The sequence below is a fragment of the Danio aesculapii genome, chromosome 8, assembly GCF_903798145.1.
Source record: "Danio aesculapii chromosome 8, fDanAes4.1, whole genome shotgun sequence".
Classification (NCBI taxonomy): domain Eukaryota; kingdom Metazoa; phylum Chordata; class Actinopteri; order Cypriniformes; family Danionidae; genus Danio; species Danio aesculapii.
The window spans coordinates 14741645-14764214 of NC_079442.1; the positions used below are offsets into that span (position 1 = coordinate 14741645).

Genomic DNA, 22570 nt, shown 5'->3' on the forward strand with positions numbered 1-22570 from the left:
GATCCCTGAGTCCTGGATGCTCAAGTAGTTGAGAATGGTTGGATGGTTAAGGTTACTTGCTTACGTTTATTATTTTGGCAAAGGTAAGATGTAGAACTTAGGTCAAGTAGTTCACACCATCAGTGGGGAGTTTTAGTAAAATTTTAGAGCATGATAGATCAAATGTGGTAAAGGTTATATTGTCGAAAAATTCCCCAGAGACTCATAGCTAGTCATAACAATCACAATGCAAAACTGCTGCAGTGTGTGCGTGACAAAGAACAAAGGTCAAATGATTTTCATGGCACATACAGACATCTGGGGCTGTCTTGGAGTCCTGCTCTCTTTGTTGTTACCAGTATTTTTTTTTGTTCAATTGGTTCTCTCTTCTAGTATTTTGTTTTACATGTTGCCCAACTTCGCTTTTGCAGTGCAACCAGCATGAGCACAGAGAATGGAAAGTGTTGTCTCAGATCACTGATGTCTTTTAAAGAGAATAACTAAAGATCAACATCTCAGGGTAGAGGCCAAGTGAGAGCAGAACACTGCCATTTTTTCAGTAAGTCTTTATAAGCTTTCTTGCATACTTGAGTTCTTGTGCAACACCATCATCAACTGCCAAAGTTAAATTCCAAGTTTAAGCAGTGTGTGCCTCTCTGCATTATTTCACACAGAGAGACACATGCTAGCAACAAATAATTTTATGTTTGGGGGCTGAATGTGAACTCTACGATAAGCTTTAACGTCATGCGCCAAGTCCCACACAGAGAGGCAGCTTAGATTGCAGAGATCGCACTCTTTGATTGCCTAGCTTTTTGCACGTCTTTAAAATGTACCTTTTTTGGGTTCTACAGGAAATGTAAATTCACAGACATCAGAAGACTACATAAGTAAGACCTATTTGAACCTGCATGGACGCAAGATTCTCCGGAAATCAGTCAAATTTAGTGAAGGAAAAGTCATAGTTTGGGGTTACATTCAGTATGGGGTGTGTGATAGATCTGCAAAGTGGATGGTAATATCAACAGCCTGAGGTATCAAGACATTTGTGCTGAACATTACTTAACAAACCACACGAGAGGGCAAATTCTTCAGCAGGATAGCGCTGCTTTGCATGCTGCAGCCTCCATATCACAGTTCCTGAAAGCAAAGAAGGTCAAGGTGATCCAGGACTGGCCAGCCCAGTCACCAGAAATGAACATTATTGAGCATATCTGGAGTAAGATGAAGGAAGAGGCATTGAAACTCAATCCAAAGAATCTTGATGAACTCTGGGAGTCCTGCAAGAATGCTTTCTTTGTCATTCCAGATGACTTTATTAATAAGTTATTTGAGGCATTACAGAGATGTATGGATGCAGTCGTCTAAACTCATGGGAGTCATACACAATATTAATTCTTTTTACCCTGCACCATGACTTTATACTGTACACTATTTATGTTAAGTGACAAGACTTTTGTTTAAGCAAAGTCAGACCTTACTGTCCTAATTAAATAATTAAAAATTAAGACATGATCATGTTTTATTTTGGTAAAATAAGCCTAATCTAGAAGCCTGTGCCTTTCATATAAGCCACTTCTGATACTAAATGATTAACTAGAAGTCAAGTTATTATTTATTGTTCCTAAAACTAGGATGATTCTGATGTAAAAACAAGATTATGTAGATTTCATGCTTACAAAATATAATCAGTTGTGTTGGTATGTCAAGGTGCATGGAAGTGTGAAATAAGTGAAACCATTTTTTTTATTTAAGCGTTTATTTCCACAAAGACAACACACCAAACACAAAAAGTACTGAGTTAGTAAAAGGTCATCTATCTTCAGATTATAGACCATATAAAGAGTCAGTGACATCACATTGTGAGAACTGAATATAGCATTAAAACAACCAAACTCCTTCATTAGCAGAAGACATAAATATACAGAAATGCAAGTGAGCTTTCACTAGAACCGGTAACCATAACAAAGGAAGTAGCAACCACATAATACTTGAGGACATCAGTGGAAATGTGCTATCCAATATAACTCCTAAAATGGTTGCTTACGTGACACAAAACAATCAAAAACTGTGCCCCTTGTTTTGTTTGTTTCATAACCAATAGGACTATGTTAATAATTAAAGCATGATTATCTTTTCACGGCTTTGTTTCTGAAATTCTTCCCATACTGTAGTTCTCAATAAGTTTGTATGTTGTTACTGAACTGACTCACAAGTCACCTGTGAGTTAGTCCAAAGATCCATGCCATTTTGTAGAGGATTTAACAAATTAGAATCTCCACTTTGCAATATACAAGGCATTACACATTAAACTTTAAGTGCCCTATTTCCTAATAAGTCTCAATCCTGCTTTTTATAAAAAAATTGTGACTGAAAAATACTACACTTTGCAATGTACTTTACAATATATACAAGCCTTTTGATGTACACCATTAAAAAAAAGATAAATAAAAATAATAATACACTGAAATATTAGATAATGTGAATACTGATGAGCACTAAAACATCATTGTGGTATTTCCAAGAATACATCATCCATTATTCAGACCATCTCTTTCCCTTCACATGCTTCTGGGGCTTCATTTAAATGTCCATTTTACAACAATATCATTATAAAACCTAAACAGCATCCACATTTACAGTACATACCTTTTGGGTCCTGCCCACTTCATGTCAAAATATCACTCATATTTAATCCACAGTTAACCTTGAACTGAACTATGCCAAGTTTGAGATAAACATCCTTGTGATATTACACGGTTAGTGATCCACATTTAAACACCTTTATTTATTATGTTAATGTGCCATTCCCTTCATATAAAGAATGTCAGTTTATTGTTCGCTGTCTCTTATTGATCTCATAGTCATCTTTAAATACAAGAAGTAAACAACTGTGATGTATCTACACTGTGAAATCAGATTATTCAATCGTTTTGAAATGTAATGTGCAAAACTGCAATGTAATATGTTAAATGGCAATGTATTTTTCATTCATTTCCTTCAGATTAGTCTCTATTTCAGAGGTCGCCACAGCGGAAAGAACCGCCGGCAATGTATTTCTGTTTCTGACATATGTGCAAAGTTTGGTGCAAAATGAAAATGTAATTATATAAATAATTTACATTTGCCGTTGCAGACCAATTTTAAAAATTAAATACTAAGCTTAATGCTTTACAAGTTGCAAAATTAAATGAAAAATATATAACTCAAATTGAATTGATGTGTGTAACATGCATGTAAATCTAAATCTAGAAATAGAAATGCACACTGTAAAACCCCGAAAAGTTAAGGTAACTCAAACCATTTGAGGAAACCGATTGCAACAAACCATTTAAGTTCAAAAACTAATCCAAGTGAGTACTGTGAACTTAATTAATTTGAGTAAATGAAGTAATTTGAGCATAGTAAAACCTGATAAATGAAGAGAACTCAAACCAACTGAGCACTGTAAAATCCAATAAGTTAAGACAACTCAAACCGTTTGAGGAAACCGATTGCTACAATTTGAGTTAAAAAAAAACTAATCTATATGAGTACTGTGAACTTACTCCATTTAAGTTGAAGTAATGAGGTATTTAATTAACTCATTACCTTCAACACTGAGTTCAAAACTCTTTTCAAATGAGTAGAATTACCTTTCAGTAAATTATGAGTTAACTACACTAATTTCACTTGATAAAGTTGACTGTTGGGGTTTACAGTGCATCTAAATACAGAAATACATTGCTATTTTATATATTGCACTGCCAGTTTCACTGCCACATTTCAAGATGATTTTTTTTTCTAATAAGATGCCTCCATACTACAGTACACCTATTTTTTTACTTCTTATAAAGTGATGTAGGAGGCAGGTTATGAGTCCGCGCTACTTTTCCAGACTTCTTTCACTTTGCTCTCTAACATTTAACATAAGATTTAACAATACAAAGGTCATCATTTTGGCACTTGAATAACATGAATACAACTATTAGACAATATTATTTTTTTTTACACCTCATTTACAAAATATTTCACATGTACCGCAGGTTTGGCTGATAAAACTAACAATAAGGTTTACATTTCTCAAAGCCCTTTCACACTGAGTGAAGTTAAATGGCAACATGATGACAATATTACATAAAAACAATAAATGCCTATGGAGCGGTTCACACAGGCCACAATGAATCACAAAGCCGCAAAGCTATTAAATTAATTTAATAATTTCTTTCTTTAATCAGTGTGTCAGATTTCCTCCGAATAGGGCAGCTGCTGTTGTTCAAAAGTGTAAGATTTCATTCACACAGAATGCATTTTTTTCTATTTCAGTGTGATACTTTTCTAATGTTGTTCCATGTAAACACATGCTTGATGGACAAGCATGTCTATTGTTCTCTTTTCTTTGGTAGCGCCGTGCACATAAGCATTTTTCAAATACCGTGTGAAGATAACTTTTAAAAAAGCAGTGCCCAGTTAAAAAGCAGTCAACCAATTGAAAGAACTTGTAGGTGGGGAAAGTATTGCAAGTTTCTGTTTACAGGTGTTCAGTGGCTGTGTTTGGAGACCCTTGTGCTCTACAATGGGTGCTGTGTTTTTAGACCCCTAAGACTAGTGGAAACCAGTCTAAGTGCCAAAGAAAGTGTTATGGAAAAGAATAATGCTAAATGTGTTTGTTATCATTGTTGTTTGTATCTTTCCTGGAAAAATCACAGTGACTTCAAAAAGTTCTCTGAATAAAAATTGCAGAATTGATGGTACTGTAATTTGTGATGAACATACTGGTTTGTGTTACTGATGCAGCTACCCGCCAACTAATATATTTCAATTTGTGTTCCAACATTTAAATGTTTCTTCTTTTCTGTGATCAGAATCCAAAGGTCCATCAGCTGGGTTGCACCACAAAGTGTGCAGGCATGAATTTGATCAGTTGTTTAGTGTTCAATGTGAAAGAACAATTTGTTGCCAATTCGCTTCAATTTATCGCATCCCACTCAGTGTGAAAGGGCTTTTATCATAATTAATGCATTAAGTATACAGTTGCAATTTATTATTTTAAGGGAATAGTTCACAGTTCGAAGTGTCAAATATATCTAATTTTGGTTTATTTAAGATGTAGGTGATGTCTGCCTTTAGAAGATTTTAAAATATTTTAAAGACTGTTTCTACCTAAAACTGTGTTCCTTGGCAGTTCATAAATTAAAGCAATGGCTAATGCAACTTAACAGGATAGCTGACCAAAAAATTAATACTTACTCACTGTTTACTCACCTTCAAGTGGTTCCAAACCTTTACGAGTTTCTTTATTTGATCGAATACAAAACAAGTTATTTTGTAGAATGTTGGAAACCTGTAACCATTGACTTCTATAGTAGATAAACTTCTATAATAGATAAAATATTAGAGTAATCAATGGTTGCATGTTTCCAACTTTCTTCAGAATATCATCTTTAGTGTTCAACAAAAGAAAGAAACTCATAAATGTTTGGAACAAGTAAAGGGTGAATAAATAATTTTCACTTTCAGGTGAAATATCTCTAAAAGTTTAATACAAACCGCATCAGCTTACATGTGAGAACAAGGTTATCCTGTACAAACTTCATACTTAAAGGGATAGAGGGTGCAGGAACTGGCAAAGATAAAAACACACAACGTAAAGCAGTATCCTCAGACAGACAACTGCAGTACAAAGAACAAAACTGCAACTTTATGTTCCAAAATAATCTTCTCTTGTCTTTCGCCATCATTTAATTGCCTGCCTCTACACTCACCTCAACATTATTAAATGGCAGGAATCTTGCATACCAGACTTTCATGAACGCTGTAAATAATGTTTATTTTCTTGTACAGACCGGTTATTTCACTACATACGGTAAGATCTTAATGTATCAACAGGAGATATGAGTATTAATTTTGTTTAGTCTTTTATGTTTTTTACTCTCAAAGTGCCAGTAGATACAGACTTGCTTTTATGTTCCACCAAGAAACACAGTATTGGCTACAGTAAAAATCCTCTTTAATAATCTTCTAAAGGAAAGGAAGCTGCCCTAAATCTTGAACTGTCCCTTTAAGTTAAAATTAAAGCTGTATTTGATTAATGGATTATGAATTAACATAATTTAGTAGGGAATTTCATCTTATTTAAACATAAACATTAACCTAGAAATAATGAATGCTATACCATTATTGTATTTGCTAGTTCCTGTTACATACTGCATTAACTAATGTCAACAAATGAAACCTTACTGTAAAGTGTTACCACTGAACTCAAGACACTTTTATCAGTTCACTCGTGTCTACAAGGTCTGAATGAATTGGACTTTTTCAACAGATACAGCTGCCACATTTCCAACTACGTCAGGTCCTTCAGTTTTAACATGTCCTTCTCTTCTCACAAGCTCTTCTGCAATGTCTTTCTTCAGTAGGTTTGTTCCTTTTATTTATGTCCCACTTCCCAAAAAAACATTTATTCAAAGGACATGAGGTTTGCTGGCATCTGCAGAAAACAAATGCAGTATTCCTGGTTTTAACAAGTTAGGTAAACACACACTCTCGATTTTTACACGAAACAGTTAAACCTTGGATAAATCGAAGCCTTGCTTTCTTCCTGTTACACAATCCACAGCAATTATTCAGACACCAAATACTTTTGGATATGTTCATTCATGTAAGTGAGATAGCAAAATAAACTGTAACTGAAAAAAAATCTTACAGTGAACTACAAAAACAAGATGTATATTAAATACCATTTTTGTAAACTATGTAGAGCAGTGGTTGTCAAACTGGGGGTCGCGACCCCTGCAGGGGTCGCAGAGTAATTTCAAGGGGTCGTGAGAGTGATTTAAAAATTGTGTAATTTTCAGCGATTATAATAAATATTTTTCAGTTTTACAAGTGAAAGCTAATATTTTCAGATTTCTTAAAAGATATAACTGATAAACTCATAAAGTATTTAGGACGCATTCAGGCAGAATGCATCTTTGTACTTGAAACGCAGCGCTCAGGAACAGTTTAAAACTTGTCATGTCAACTTGCCGCAGTAAACAAAGCCAAGTGGTGCTCAAAGCCCGCAACGCTTTCCCCGCCTTTGCGCTCTTCTTATTGGCCCACTGCTTTAAGAACTGAACATGAATGATTGGTTAAAATAAGCTGTCAATCACTCAGTCAACGCCTCTTGTCTTCAGATGACAGGAGCTACAACCGCGAAAATGTAAAGCGCTGAAGATGAGAATGAAAACAACACTGACAGATTTAGATTTAGAAACACCTAAAGCTACAAATAATGGCACATCTGATTATTGATCACGTGGTAAATGTTAATCCACCATCTACACTTTTTGAAGAGTGGATAAAAGACTTCCATTGGCTTCAAGTCCGCTATGAAAATAACTAAAGCGTTCACTGTAAAGTCTGTGGGACGGAATTTTTAGGTAACTGTTTGCCACATCTACACATTTTAAAGCACTAGAGGTTCTGCTTAATCCTTTATTTAATCGCCAGATAATGTCAGCCGTGCAGCTATATGTAAACGTTAACACCAGGTACACCATCGCAAAAGGTTTTGCACTGACTAAGATCAAACTAATATTGCAGCTCATGAAAAGACCGGTATTGCTATTAAAATGACCTATGCATTTAATAAGTTATATGTCAAAAGCATCTGTGCAATATCGGACACCACCCGTGAGAACACAGCACAGTTATCGTTAACAGATTCATTATTGAATTCATGTCAAGCAGTGCGTGCAGGGCCGGTGATTAGTGTTGATTTCAAATGCAATAAATCTGTTTATAAAACTTGTGGTAACATTGCGATAATTGGTGGGTGCCACTAAATTTTGGCTGGTGCGCCTACATTTTTAAAGTTAGGAGCACCAGTACTACCAAGCAAAAATGTTAATTTCGAGCCCTGTAATGTATAGTAAATATAGTTAAAATATTGTGAACAGCTTAAAAAAGGTTGTTTTTATTGTTTGTATTTGCTTTGGTAGTGGGGGGTCTCGAGTTCTTGACGATCTTACATTAGGGGTCGCTGGTTTAAAAGTTTGAGAACCACTGATGTAGAGCAAATGAGAAACAAAAATGTATTAGTCTCTGTCAATCCCTTTCCTTACCAAGGTCTTTTATTGGAGAAATGATCCAAATGAATGGCTCGATGTAAAACATTTCAATATTTACACCTTTTTTATACAAGCTGTTAGCTTCATTACAGCACTTGCAAAAAACATTAATACACATCTTTCTGCTTTATCTGCATTTTCTGCTTTATCTATAAGTTGCAAATCACACTGATACAGCTTCTTACAGAAATATAATACATAAAACTCACATTAGGATGTTTGACTTTCCCGTGACTAAATGTTCAGGATGTCAGAATCCCAAAACTACCCCATTTTTAAAGTTGACGCTTCACGTTAATATCAAAATTTGCCACCCTTTATATGAGAAATGTTGAATGAGTCAAAAATATCTTTGGTTTGGCTCTATATGTTTTTTTTTTTTTTTACAATTATCAAAATGTTCAATTTGTAGGAGCTCTGCGTGCTTCCTTGCCCAATGAGGAGTGACATGATTGACAATGAGGATTGACAATAAGACTTCATGTGTGTTGCTTCGAGTAACTTGTTTCTGTAGCTGTCATTTACCCAGGTATAATATTGGGGTTTAAATTTACAATAACATATTGTGAAGCTCTTCTTTACAAATAAATTACTGCCGTTGTTTTTATAAAAATGAATACTGCAGTTTTTTAAATGAATACTGCAGTTTTAGTTTACTTTTTAGACAGAAATAAAATATATTAAGTATATTGCAGTATTACTGCAATACAACTGAAGTACTACTACAGTAACACTGCAGTACAACTACTGCAATAGTACTGAAGTGATACTACCACTATAATGCAGTACAACTACTGCAATAGTACTGAAGTGATACTACCACTATAATGCAGTACAACTACTGCAATAGTACTGAAGTGATACTATGACTATAATAGTACAACTACTGCAATAGTACTGAAGTGATACTACTACTATAATGCAGTACAACTACTGCAATAGTACTGAAGTGATACTACCACCATAATGCAGTACAACTACTGCAATAGTACTGAAGTGATACTATGACTATAATAGTACAACTACTGCAATAGTACTGAAGTGATACTACTACTATAATGCAGTACAACTACTGCAATAGTACTGAAGTGATACTACTACTATAATGCAGTACAACTACTCCAATGGTACGTTGTGGTACGTTGCCTGAGTATAGTACTACAAGTACTATAATGCAGTACTGCTACTGCAATACAACTGAAGTACAAGTTGTTCTACAATACAACTGCAGTACAACTACTATTTTCCTGCTCTGTGGACAATGGTATCCAAATGAGGTTTCAGAATTTTAGTTGTATTGCTGAAGTACTACCACAATAAGCCTATATTGTATTGCACATTTCAGAAGTATAACTAACTACAGTAATACATCTACAATATTGCAGGGGTTGGGCGGGGGGTGTATAGCGGGTTGTCAGATGGCGGAGGAGTGTCGCGGATGTAAGTTAAGAGCCGGGGAGTGGGGGTGGGGGGTTGGTTGTCACAGACGAACATGAAGAGTGTTGGGGTGGGGAGTCGCAAATGAAAGTGAAAGTGTACAGCGGAGGTGGGAGGAGGGCGGTTGAGGAGGGGGATCGGTAAAATGCGGTGCTGGATCAGATTTCAGAGGTGCTGGATCTGGCGTGTTCCAGCACAAATTAAGACCTCATTATATTGCAATTTTGCAGTTTTTTACCCATTATTCTTGTATATAGGCTACTTCTATTGTACTGTTCAGTTCACTGCAGTTAATTTTTATTATTTGTTTTTGCAAATAAACTTTTAAAACAAGTGCAGTTCTTACCACACCATTGGCATATTAAACAACAGCAGCACAAGTGCAGTAAAGACTGAGTTTACTTGTTTTTACTCCAGTTTACTGCAACTTATACTGCTGTTATTTATTCTTCATTATATTGCAATTTTTCAACTGTACTTAGTTTTACTGCAGTTATACTTCTATATACTGCTGTTGTACCGCAGTTTAACTTCAGTTTACTGCAGTTATTTTTTGTAAGGGCTATATTTATTTTATATGAGAACAAACATACCTGCGGCCTCGTACTCCTGCAAGCCTCGGCAAGGTGTCTGTGCCAGATAATCGCAGAGAAACGTGACCCAGTCTGGAACTTGTAAACATTACCTGAACACAAAGATTAGAACAAATCAGTTTTGGCTTATTCACATTAAATTGTTTGTCAATGCAAATATGCAATTTATAGAAAAAAATAATAATAAAAAACCCTAAGAGCCTCTGGACAGGCTTCATATTATAGAATAAAATGTATAAAATCTAACTCTTAATGGGTAAATCAAATATGGTGGTATTTCAACTAGATAAATATGACATGAGGAAGTCCCACCGCAACAATTAGCAACATTTCCACATTTCATGTTTAGCCAAAACCACACAACAGAACATAGGAAACTAGACACAAAAAGCAGACAACTCAAGACATAAAACCCAGAGCTCCAATAACTTCAAAAACCTGAAACTGAAAGAAGTGAAGCCAAGTCTGCTGTTAAACACTGGTGAATGCTTGATAATTCTGCAAGCAAATAATTACAACATGACCTTTAAATAACAGAAGCATAAGAAAACACAGTATGAGATTTGTTCATGAAGAAAAACTGCCCTTCAAAAAAAAAAACACCAAAAATTTACACAAAATGGATATGGAAGATAATAATCTGGCTGTGTTGACTGATACTGTATGTCCTCAACATAAAGCTATATGACTAGATTGAACACACCCTATTCTGGATGACTAGGAGCTGTAAGAGGCAAATGATTACACTCAAGACCATTGAAAAAGCAGTCATGCACTTCTGACTAAACTGCATATCTGCCTCTTATTCATTCATTAACCAGAAGAGAACTGGTTTCCTAAGCTTGTTTTTTTTTCTCCATTATCATCAGTTACTTGCTGTTGTTGCCTTTGGTTTATTTAGTTAGGGTCAGTGGAGCTGCCCTACAGTGGAATAAAAAATTTGCAGCTGGAAACATAATGTAGTATGACTGGCTGAACACCTCAAGTGTGTGTGTCATAAATGTAAAGCCCTTACCATTAACATGAGTTTCAGCTTCATGAGCTAAAGCATTTTAACAAAAACAGTTTATAATGTTGCCTGTTTTATTATATCCAGGCCAAAATTTTTCTCTACCATCATTTTTGGTACTCCAACAATACTTATAAGCTTCCATTCCTGAAACCATAAGAATTGAGAGACGTATACCCTGTTTACATTGGTATTAAAGTGTTAGTTTACCCAAAAATGTTATGAAAAAAAATATTGTTAAAAAAAATTATGTTAGTAAATACTCACCCACATGTCGTTCAAAATATCTGAGACATTCTTTAATAAGATATCTGAGATCTCCATCACTCTCTATAGACAGCAAGGTAATCATTCAAAATAAAGTGGTACAATGGAATATTTTGAAGCTACAGAAATACTTTTGAGCGCACATTAAATAATGACTTTATTTAACAGTTTCTTGTCTTCAGTGTCACAGTGTCACATGTTTAAATATCATGCTTGCTTGTGATGTTTTTCTTCACATGTGCATGTGCTTTGTTTCAAAATAAGGAAGTTGTGCAAGTCCATCCAGGGGTGAAGAAACTGTTGAATAAAGTTTTTTTTTCTTTTTATATGCACACAAGGATACAGTATTCTCACAGCTTGCTAATATTCAGATTGGCCTCTTTTAAGTATGTTTTATGGTATCTTTCTGGACTTTGAGTGAGTCTTTCAGCTTGTCCACCTTTCACTACTAGCATTCAGCTGGATTGCTTTCCATACTTATGTAAGTCAAATGTGTTTGTACGGCCAATAAAGTCCACATAATCTCTGTCTACTGACTTACTACCATTACTGCTGCTGTCTGTCATTTTATGTTGTCTCTTTTTGCATTCATGGATTATTTTGCACTTTTAGACAAATGGATCAGAAAATAAAGCCTTCCCTTTGAGAATCAGGAAATTGGTGAAAAGCGAAAAAAGACACTTGACAGACAGATTAAGGCCCAATCCCAATTCTATTTTTGTACCCCTACCCCTTCACCATGGCCCTGAAAACAGAGTGTGAAGGGGAAGGGCTTTAAAATGTACCCCTAAGAAATGGGACAGCACTAAAACACCTGCACACATCATCACATGTCATCGTGAGCTCTTACATCATATGAAATCGACGATGGCGACTGCTGTAGTTATTCCAGTTGCATTTTTTTTTTTGCAATTTACCTTCAGGAAATCACTGAAGGCATTTATCATTTACATATAGCATTTACACTGTGGCCTTATCCTCTATGTAAACACACAAAAACAACATTAACGTTATACCAGACACTGCAAAAAGGTCATTCCCAGCCACTAGACTTTTCTGACAGTGTATTCAAGTGTCATGGAGTGACAGAATGTTGTGCTTCACATGAACGGGTTACAGGAGGGGTAAGGGGAACGGCTAAGGTGTAGAATACGCTTATTTCACGCGGCTGCCATTTTAAAGAACCTAAGCGAGGCTGCGGTTGGAAGAAACCCGGAAGTATAGGACCAGCACTGTAAACACTGCAGTAACATGCTGTGCGCTACAAACCTCCGGCTGTTGCTGAGATTTCAAAATGCAGAAATGGTGTAAACATCACTTTAATATCATTCAGTAAGTTTAATTTAAACAATTAAAAGCAATTTAGCATCAAACAACATCATAATCTCTTTAAGAGTAATACGTTCATGTGTCCTCCTAGGCTTCAGTTCATGGCACCAGTTAATCACTGTGTGGACGTTTCTCTGCTTCAGCCTATGTAACCCGGTGAGCGATAAAACACTGCAGTACTGTGTAGCACACCCTTGTGTTGTCTGTAATAGTGGTGTCCTGGTAAGTTTTAAAACCGTCTATTTCCCGCTAACATTGAAGCGCCGCTGAGCGCGGATGACTCGACTGATCTTCACGGCTGCTTCGCGCTCCAGTCTCCGTGTATTTGCGTTTGCACTCAGTTTACTGCTCTTCACCCAGTGCAAACACAGATACACGGAGACTGGAGCGCAAGCGCGAAGCAGCCATGAAGATCAGTCGAGTCATCAAACAGATCACTCGGCTCGTCTGTGTTTGTGCTCGGTAAACAACGGAGGGTGAACTGATGACCTTCTCGGCCAATCACAAGCATTTCTGTTGAGCATGTGAACACAATGGCAAATCAGCACTGTTTTAAGAAAGCCATCAACAGTGTCTTAAATGTGAGCGGGAAATTGACGTTTTTTCTTTTAATTCAGTTTCGTGACAAGTCCAACATAGTGAAAGAATCAGTATATTAACTCGAGTTTGATAAAAGGCATCTAAAACGTGTGTTTGGGAAAGAAAACGTTAGCTAACTAGTGCCATTTCCCTTAACTTAGCTGAAAATGAGCTCTGATTTCCCTTTTTATTTTCACCATTCATTCAGAACGGACCTTTGGGTCACTCGTAAGGCGGTGAATATATAAATTTGTATCACTTTCTCTTCGCTGATAAGATATACAGTCAAGTGCACAACGTTCCAATGTAACTCCCAGCGATACTTCTGTTTTTCTTCCCACCGCAGGCTCGATTTCGCTTTTAAAAATGGCAGGCACGTCAAATCAGGCTATTGGGATTGGGACTACATCCGGTATGAATGGAAATGTGTTTTTTTTGGAAAATGGTTCTTTCATTCATTCATTCATTCATTCATTCATTCATTCATTCATTCATTCATTCATTTTAGCAAATACATTTTTTTAATCAGTTAGACTTAATTTAGATGTTATCTTCAGTTGCAAACAACATTAGTCTTTATGTGTCACTCAACAGCAAGTTGATTTCAAAACTGTGGCTTAACATGCGAACAGTTTGGTAAGATTAAATGTTGCCATTGTCATATTTATCTTTTCTAAGAAAACTAAACATTCTTGCTACTCGCTGAAGACTTTACCTGGAAACTGCAGTGAAATGTGTAAGAAATGTGGTGATTCAACTGTAAGGCAGCTCTACAGACACTAACAAAACAAGCAAGTGACAATGCAAAAAGAAAGAGAGAGAACAAATTCACCTTGTGTAAAAAAAACAAAAAAACAGAACAAAACCCCCTTGTGTAAAAACAGGCTCAGTCAGCAAAAACAATACAAATAATCACTTTAAAATCCTATTTAAAACACCAATGGCATTTGGAATAAATGTTCTACCAAATCTACCATCCATTTAAAGCAACCAGTCTGACATGACAAACTCATCCAAGTCATATAATAAAGTTCATTACATGTAAATGGATATAGCGTGTGAGCATCATTCTCATGTAAATTCCACAAGTGTAAAACCCAGGTGAAAAACAAGGCAATCTGAAAAAAACAACAACAGATTGTTGTGTTGTTCAGTTGCAGACTGTCAAGATTTGCATGTACAGTATTTTAGCCCAGGTTCCAAGTCATCCAGACCTGTTGAGCAGCCATGTCACTAGGAAAACACCAACTGATACAGTATGTTGCTTGTGGGATCATTCATATGCATGACCCAGACTCCACTTTGAAATTCTACAAATCAATCCTCCCTTATTTTTAATTTGATCAAAGTTTATATTAAACTTACCATGTATGTAGGACTCTTATTTTGAAAACTGGAGATGGCGCAAAGTCAAAGCCCGCTGTATAGTTTGTTTTTTTAATGAGTTACTAAGCAGCAACTCTTTAGAGCCTGTCAGAATGCAAAATGCAGGATATATAGATTATAAATTTATTCAGCGACACTCTGAAGAGGAATAAGGTATGTTTATTTGTATCTTTTGTTCATTTATTTTGTTTATTTAGAAATTTGCTGGAAAATTTGTAATTTGAGCTAACAAACACATGTAGACTGCTTAGTATTGTGTTAAATGCATGTTTAAGCATGTGCATGTGCTTTGTTTTAAAATAAGGAAGTTGTGCAAGTGCATCCAGGGGTGTTGAATAAAGTTTTTTTTCTTTTTATATGCACACAAGGGTACAGTATTCTCATAGCTTGATAATATTTGTATTGAAGCAATGAAGGCCTGTTTTAAGGATGTTTTATGGTATCTTTCTGGACTTTGAGTGAGTCTTTCAGCTTGTCCAACTTTCACTACTAGCATTCAGCTGGATTGCTTTCCATAGACACTCATGTAAGTCAAATGTGTTTGTACGGCCAATAAAGTCCACATAATCTCTGCCTACTGACTTACTACCATTACTGCTGCTGTCTATGTCATTTATTGGTGTCTCCTTTTGCATTCATGGATTATTTTGCACTTTTAGACAAATGGATCAGAAAATACAGCCTTCCCTTTAAGAATCAGGAAATTAGTATAAGTGAAAAAAGACACTTGACAGACAGATTAAGGCCCAATCCCAATTCTATTTTTGTACCCCTACCCCTTACCCATGGCCCTGGAAACAGTGTGAAGGGGAAGGGCTTTAAAATGTACCCTAAGAAATGGGACAGCACTACAACACCTGCACACATCATCACATGTCATCGTGAGCTCTTACATCATATGAGATCGACGATGGCGACTGCTGTAGCTATTCCAGTTGCTTTTTTTTTTTTTGCAATTTACCTTCAGGAAATCACTGAAGGCATTCATTATTTACATATAGCATTTACACTGTGGCCTTATCATTTATGTAAACACACAAAAACAACATTAACGTTATACCAGACACTGCAAAAAGGTCATTCCCAGCCACTAGACTTTTCTGACAGGGTATTCAAGTGTCATGGAGTGACAGAATGTTGTGCTTCACATGAACGGGCAAAAGGAGGGGTAAGGGGAAGGGCTAAGGGGTAGAATTGGGATTGGAACTACACCTGGTATGAATGGAAATGTGTTTTGTTTAAAAAAAAAAAATGGTAACACAGGTTATTCCGCTATTTCATTCATTCATTTATTCATTAATTCATTTTAGCAAATACATTTTTTTTAATCAGTTAGACTTAATTTAGATGTTATCTTCAGTTGCAAACAACATTAGTCTTTATGTGTCACTCAACAGCAAGTTGATTTCAAAACTGTGGCTTAACATGCGAACAGTTTGGTAAGATTAAGTGTTGCCATTGTCATATTTATCTTTTCTAAGAAAACTAAACATTCTTGCTACTCGCTGAAGACTTTACCTGGAAACTGCAGTGAAATGTGTAAGAAATGTGGTGATTCAACTGTAAGGCAGCTCTACAGACACTAACAAAGCAAGCAAGTGACAATGCAAAAAGAAAGAGAGAGAACAAAATCACCTTGTGTAAAAAAAAACTAAAAAACAGAACAAAAACCCCTTGTGTAAAAACAGGCTCAGTTAGCAAAAACAATACAAATAATCACTTTAAAATCCTATTTAAAATACCAATGGCAGTTGGAATAAATGTTCTACCAAATCTACCATCCATTTAAAGCAACCAGTCTGACATGACAAACTCATCCAAGTGAGCATCATTCTCATGTAAATTCCAAGTGTAAAACCCTGGTGAAAAACAAGCAACTAAAAAAAAAACAGATTGTTGTGTTGTTCAGTTGCACACTGTCAAGATTTGCATGTACAGTTTTTAGCTCAAGTTTTAGGTCATCCAGACCTGATGAGCAGCCATGTCACCAGGAAAACACAAACTGATACAGTATGTTGCTTGTGGGATCATTCATATGCATGGCTCAGACTCCATTTTGAAATTCTACAAATCAGTCCTCCCTTACTTTTAATTTGATCAAAGTTTATATTAAACTTACCATGTATGGAGTAATCTTATTTTGAAAACTGGAGATGGCCAAAGTCAAAGCCCGCTGTATAGTTTGTTTTTTTAATGAGTTACTAAGCAACAACTCTTTAGAGCCTGTCAGAATGCAAAATGCAGGATATATAGATTATAAATTTATTCAGCGACACTCTGAAGAGGAATAAGGTATGTTTAAATGATCATCAACAGATCACTGGAGCTGTGTGAAGTGCCCTCCTGCCTCAAACGCTCTACCATCATCCCCATCCCAAAGAAACCCAAACTTACAGGACTAAATGACTACAGACCGGTGGCACTAACATCTGTGGTCATGAAGTCTTTTGAAAAACTGATGCTGGCCCACCTGAAGGACATCACTGAACCCTCACTGGACTCTCTTCAGTTTGCCTACAGAACAAACAGGTCTGTGGATGATGCAGTAAATATGGGACTGCATTATGCTCTGCAACACCTAGACAGACCAGGGACCTATGTGAGGATCTTGTTTGTTGACTTCAGCTCGGCGTTTAACACTATCATCCCAAAACTTCTCCTGCCCAAATGAACTCAGCTCTCTGTGCCCACCTCTGTCTGTCAGTGGATCAACAGCTTCCTAACGGACAGGCAGCAGCTGGTGAAGCTGGGAAAATTCTCATCTAGTATCCGCACAATCAGCACTGGCGCCCCCCAGGGGTGTGTCCTCTCCCCACTGCTCTTCTCCCTGTACAAGAATGACTGCACATCAAAAGACTTCTCTGTGAAGCTCTTGAAGTTTGCAGACGACACTACACTTATCGGCCTTATTCAGGACGGTGAAGAGTCTGCATACAGACAGGAGGTTAAGGAGTTGGCTGTCTGATGTAGTATCAACAACCTGGAGCTCATCATGCTCAAAACAGTGGAGATGATAGTGGACTTCAGGAGAAACCCCCCTGCTCCCCGCCACTGAGCATCATGGACAGCATTGTGGCAGCAGTGGAGTCATTCAGGTTCCTGGGCACCACCATCTCTCAGGACCTGAAGTGGGACACAGTAGCCGCGTTTCCACTATCGCGCCTAAAGCGAGCGAGCCAGGGCGAGCCAAGGCCAGTCGCGTTTCCACTATCACTTCCGGGGTGTAATCGGGCCAAAGCGGGGCTTCCTTGGGGCCAGCGTCCGGCCTTTTTCGGCCCGCCGAATACCTTGGGCCAAGGAGGGCCAACTGGGGCTTCGGGGCGGGGTTACGTACAAAGGCGGAGTTTTCCTGTCAGGTAAAGAGGAGACAAGATGCTTTCTTCCCTTACATTTGTTTTGCTATCGCGCTTGATCAACTCACTAAGAAGAAAAAATGGATAGCAGACAGTACTGGTCAGTTGAGGACACCAGGGCTCTTCTGAACATTTGGGCCGAGGAAAATGTTCAGAGGCAAATAGACGGCGTTTGCAGAAATGAGGACGTTATCAAGTACATTCGCACAAATTCAGCGAACAACGGTACAAGTCCGCTAGAGTCCTCGTCGCTCGGCTGCTCTTTTGCACCTTGCAGCCAAAATCTGTGTTCGAAGTAAATGCCGCCGAACTCGAATGTCCTTATCCAGGGATCGCTGTCTGGCCTTACACCAACAGACCACAAACAGTAAAAAAGCAATCGCTTCGGTGTTCTCTATCTTCCAGCTCTCGTAGTGATGCCAGGTTGTGTTTGTGGTTATAATTTGAGTTTTTTGTTCCCACTGAACTGGGCGGGTTGTGTGACGTTTGATTCGGGGGACGTTCTGGGGGCGGTGTTTGCGTGACGCGCTGCGAGCAACTAGCCCGACAGTGGAAACGCGACATGATTTCGGCCTCATTTCTCAACCTCCCAGGCTATTGGCCCGGCCTGGCCCGATTAAAGCCCTGGCTCGCACTGGCCCGATAGTGGAAATGCGGCTATTGACTCCATTGTCAAAAAAGCTCAACAGAGGCTGTACTTTCTTCGTCAGCTGAGGAAGTTTAACCTCCCAAAGGAGCTGCTGAAACAGTTCTACACCTCCATCACTGAATCAGTCATCTGCACATCAATAACTGTCTGGTTTAGCTCAGCTACTAAATATGACCTCCAAAGACTACGTCGAATAGTTCGGACTGCTGAGCGAATCACTGGTACAACCCTTCCTACTCCCCAGGAACTGTACTTATCCAGAGCGAGCAGAAGGGCTGCCAAAATCACTCTGGACCCCTCACACCCAGCACACTGCCTCTTTGAACTTTTACCTTCTGGTCGATGCTACAGAGCACTGCGCACCAGAACAGCCCGACACAGAAACAGTTTCTTCCCTCAGGCAATCCATCTCATGAACACTTGATGATAATAATTGTGGAACCAACATCACTACTTGCTATACACTTTTATACACATATACACTTATTTAACAACACACTCTACATGCCAATTTGCACATAACAGCTGCACATATAACGTTGTATATAGTAATAAACACGTACATACACTTGTCAATTTGTTTATTTGCATTCACTACTTGTATGTTTTTAAAAATATATTTATTATCTGTTTTTTGTCCTGTCTCTGTTATCCTGTTGCACTGTAGAAGCTCTGTCACGAAAACAAATTCCTCGTATGTGTGAACATACCTGGCAATAAAGCTCTTTCTGATTCTGATTTATTTGTATCTTTTGTTCATTTATTTTGTTTATTTGGAAATTTGCTGGAAATATTTGTAATTTGAGGTAACAAACACATCTAGGCTGCTGAGTATTGTGTTAAATGCATGTTTAAGCATTGTGTCTTATCAATCAGCTCTTACTGTGATTTTTCTGTAGTGAAAGCAGCAATACAATTTATGAAATGCCATCTGATTATGAAGAGGTTGACATTAATTTTTGGCTGTGTTTAAATTTAAATTATATCCTCAAAATACAACACAATACATCTCTGTTGGTCTCTTTTGTTGAGGTGAATTATAATCTAGCAAGCTCTCGAGCAAGCTTCGAGAGCTGCATCAGAGCTGACCTCATTGATATTGATGACCATTACAAATATGGTCAATAAGGACCTTCTAATTCTAAGGGTATTTTAAGAAGCAATAAATAAGCATATAAAGCCATTTCTGGGAACTTACCTAAGCCACATACCTACTATGTGGATATTAGAGAGCAATTTAACTTATTGAATAAATGCAGTATATGGCAGCTTTAAAGTCTGTTTTTGACTTTATAAGGGAGATATAATAAAGAGCAACAATCAGAATGTCCTGTTTAATGTTAAAACTCCTCAGCTTTCTCAATAAGACCACATTATAAAAACATTACCTATGAAAACTGTGAGTCAATCTCCGCGACTAAGTATTTAAAAAACTTCCTCTTTCATTAACTAAAAAAAGTTTCCCAGAGTGCTCGTAACCTCACAAAACATTTCTATAGTTTGGCTAATATTACACCACTTGGCTGATATTAGTTTGGCTAATATTAAGCAAAGAACTCTCCTCTGTACAAATTGTAATTGAATGAACAAAATTGAGGTAAGTATCTGAATATGCATTAAATATCCCACTAGTGCCATTTCATCTGATATTAAATAAGCCAAACAATCATTATCACAGGTTATGTCATTTATATAAGCATAAAATAAAATCTGTGACAGAACACACTCCTGTGAAAGGCAAGTGTTTAAAACCACATTTTCCCATTTCTTCCCATTTACCAAAACATGCTGGGGACAATCCTGTGAAAACAACCAAATACAAAGATATAAATATATAATAAAAAACCCACAAAAACTATTAATCCATAAGATAAAGGTTTAACTCCAACTGCTTCAAATGAATATTTATGTTCACAGTATCAAATGCGGAGGGAAATCCTTCAATAAATAATGGATGATGTATTCTTTTTCCAGGCCCGAGGTACAACCCAATTTTGTACATAATTAAAAACACAGATTAGATCATTAGAACTACATATCAATGGAAAAGTAAATAATATATTGAGGAATGAAGACAGAGCAGGTATAACCAGTACCTCTATCAGGATCAGTGAGCTGGAAAATGTTTGGATGTTCAGGGTTGTCTGGCAGCACCACCATCCAGCCTGTGAGCGTTATCTTTTTACACGGCCTAGATTTATACTTAAGACATAAATAAACACATACAAAGAGGATAAGCAGTGAGGTTCAGTACACTGCTTAAGTTTATGGTGTGTTCACACTTGGCTGGTTTGGTAACACTCTCTGCTGTAAATGATCTGTTAGTGTGGTTCTTTTGAAAAGAGTGAATGCTAATATTTGAATTTTGGCAATTGAAGTCATTTGTTAAGTTTACGTAAATTGTGAAAACGTGTTGCCTTAATACAATTAAGTGATCTTGTTGATAAAAAATAAGCTGATTTTAAAATGATCTAAATAACTGACAGTGGCTGGCAACTTTAAAAGAAAAATGGTGGCGGGGAAAGAGTTAATTACACATTTAAAAAATAAAAAAGTGATACAGATTTGTTGCAACGCTTATTTATAATAATTACAATTCTGAATTATTACAGTTAAAAGGAAAAAGGATATATGCTGCACAGAATTAACTGATATTGATTTGTATATACTGTACAACTAGACTATTACTGATATTTGTTTAAACTTTTGTAATTAAAATATATTATTATTTGATCATGTTTTAAATGAGTAAAGTTCAATGCGTGCAAGTTTATTCCTGCTGCACCATCAAATAACTTCTATTGCATGTGGATTAGATCATACATTGTATCTTCTTGCACCAAGTCTTTGTGTGGCAGAAAACTTATTTACAAGTTTTTTTTCAAGGGTCTTTATCTTATAAAAATTCCATAAAGTGTATGAACGTACAGCAAACAAACAAGTCCAGTTTACAACATTATAATCTATGCATTTTTGTTTGTTTATGGATCTTTAGGATTGGTCTAAAGTTAAAATTAGTTTGATCTAAAACTGTGTGTATGCAAAGCAAATGCAGACTAATTGTTGATAAATTTTTTTATTCAGACCAAAATAACCAAGTGTATTGGACTACAAGTGTGAACACAACCTGAGTTCTTATTAAATTATGAAAATATTTCATCACTTACATGTCTCCGTTCATTTGCTCTTAGAGCTTTAGAACCAAAATAGATGAGAATGGAGCCAGACAGGACAATCCAATAGCGCTTCCAGGATGAAAGCTGGAATAAAGAACATTTAAGAAGATTTAAACAAAATAAGTGCTCTGTATAATAACTCAATCATGGACAGTAATCAATTTTTAAATTCCATTTTTATTCATTTTTTATGTTTTTAATATATTGTTACTGGAACTATGTTTATTCATTTTTTTTTTGCATTGTTGTTAGGTTTCACATACTGTACAGACACAACACATAAACATGATCCCTGTTCATATGGATGCACAGAATTAACCAAAAAAATGCTGTGTTTTGCATGTCAGGCCACTAGGTGGTGATGCTGATTGGTAAATAAACAAAATGCCTGTGCACATGTGGTCTTCCAACACAATCTCACGACAATTCGTAACTTTTTCATTTAGTGGCTAATTCGATTTGCTCATCCCCCAATGACGGTTGGGTTTAGGGGTGGGGTTAGGTGCCACGCCTCCTTTTTAAAATCGTACAATTTCGTACGACTGAACTCGTACGAATTAGCCACTAAACTGACAAAACGTAAAATACTTACGTTTTCTCGTGAGATCAGGCTGGGTCTTCTAGTGCATTCATATTTTAGTTGTTAAGTACTCATGTATGACTACAGACTGAAACGGTAATACATGTTTATGACATTAAAATATTTATGCTGTACACCAA

The 22570-nt window shown here is 36.7% G+C and overlaps 1 protein-coding gene across 1 annotated transcript in view; it reads right to left on the minus strand.

Moving 5' to 3' along the window:
• Positions 1-1740: 1740 nt before the first annotated feature.
• ralgps1 (Ral GEF with PH domain and SH3 binding motif 1) overlaps positions 1741-22570 on the minus strand; it is a 218384-nt gene continuing 197554 nt past the window's right edge. The window contains exons 18-21 of the mRNA XM_056463269.1: positions 21842-21934; positions 20771-20876; positions 10103-10194; positions 1741-6448 (exon numbers count right to left, since the gene is read on the minus strand). Of these exons, the coding sequence (XP_056319244.1) occupies positions 6419-6448; positions 10103-10194; positions 20771-20876; positions 21842-21934 (321 nt within the window). The 3' untranslated portion in view covers positions 1741-6418. The remainder of the gene's footprint in view (positions 6449-10102; positions 10195-20770; positions 20877-21841; positions 21935-22570) is intronic.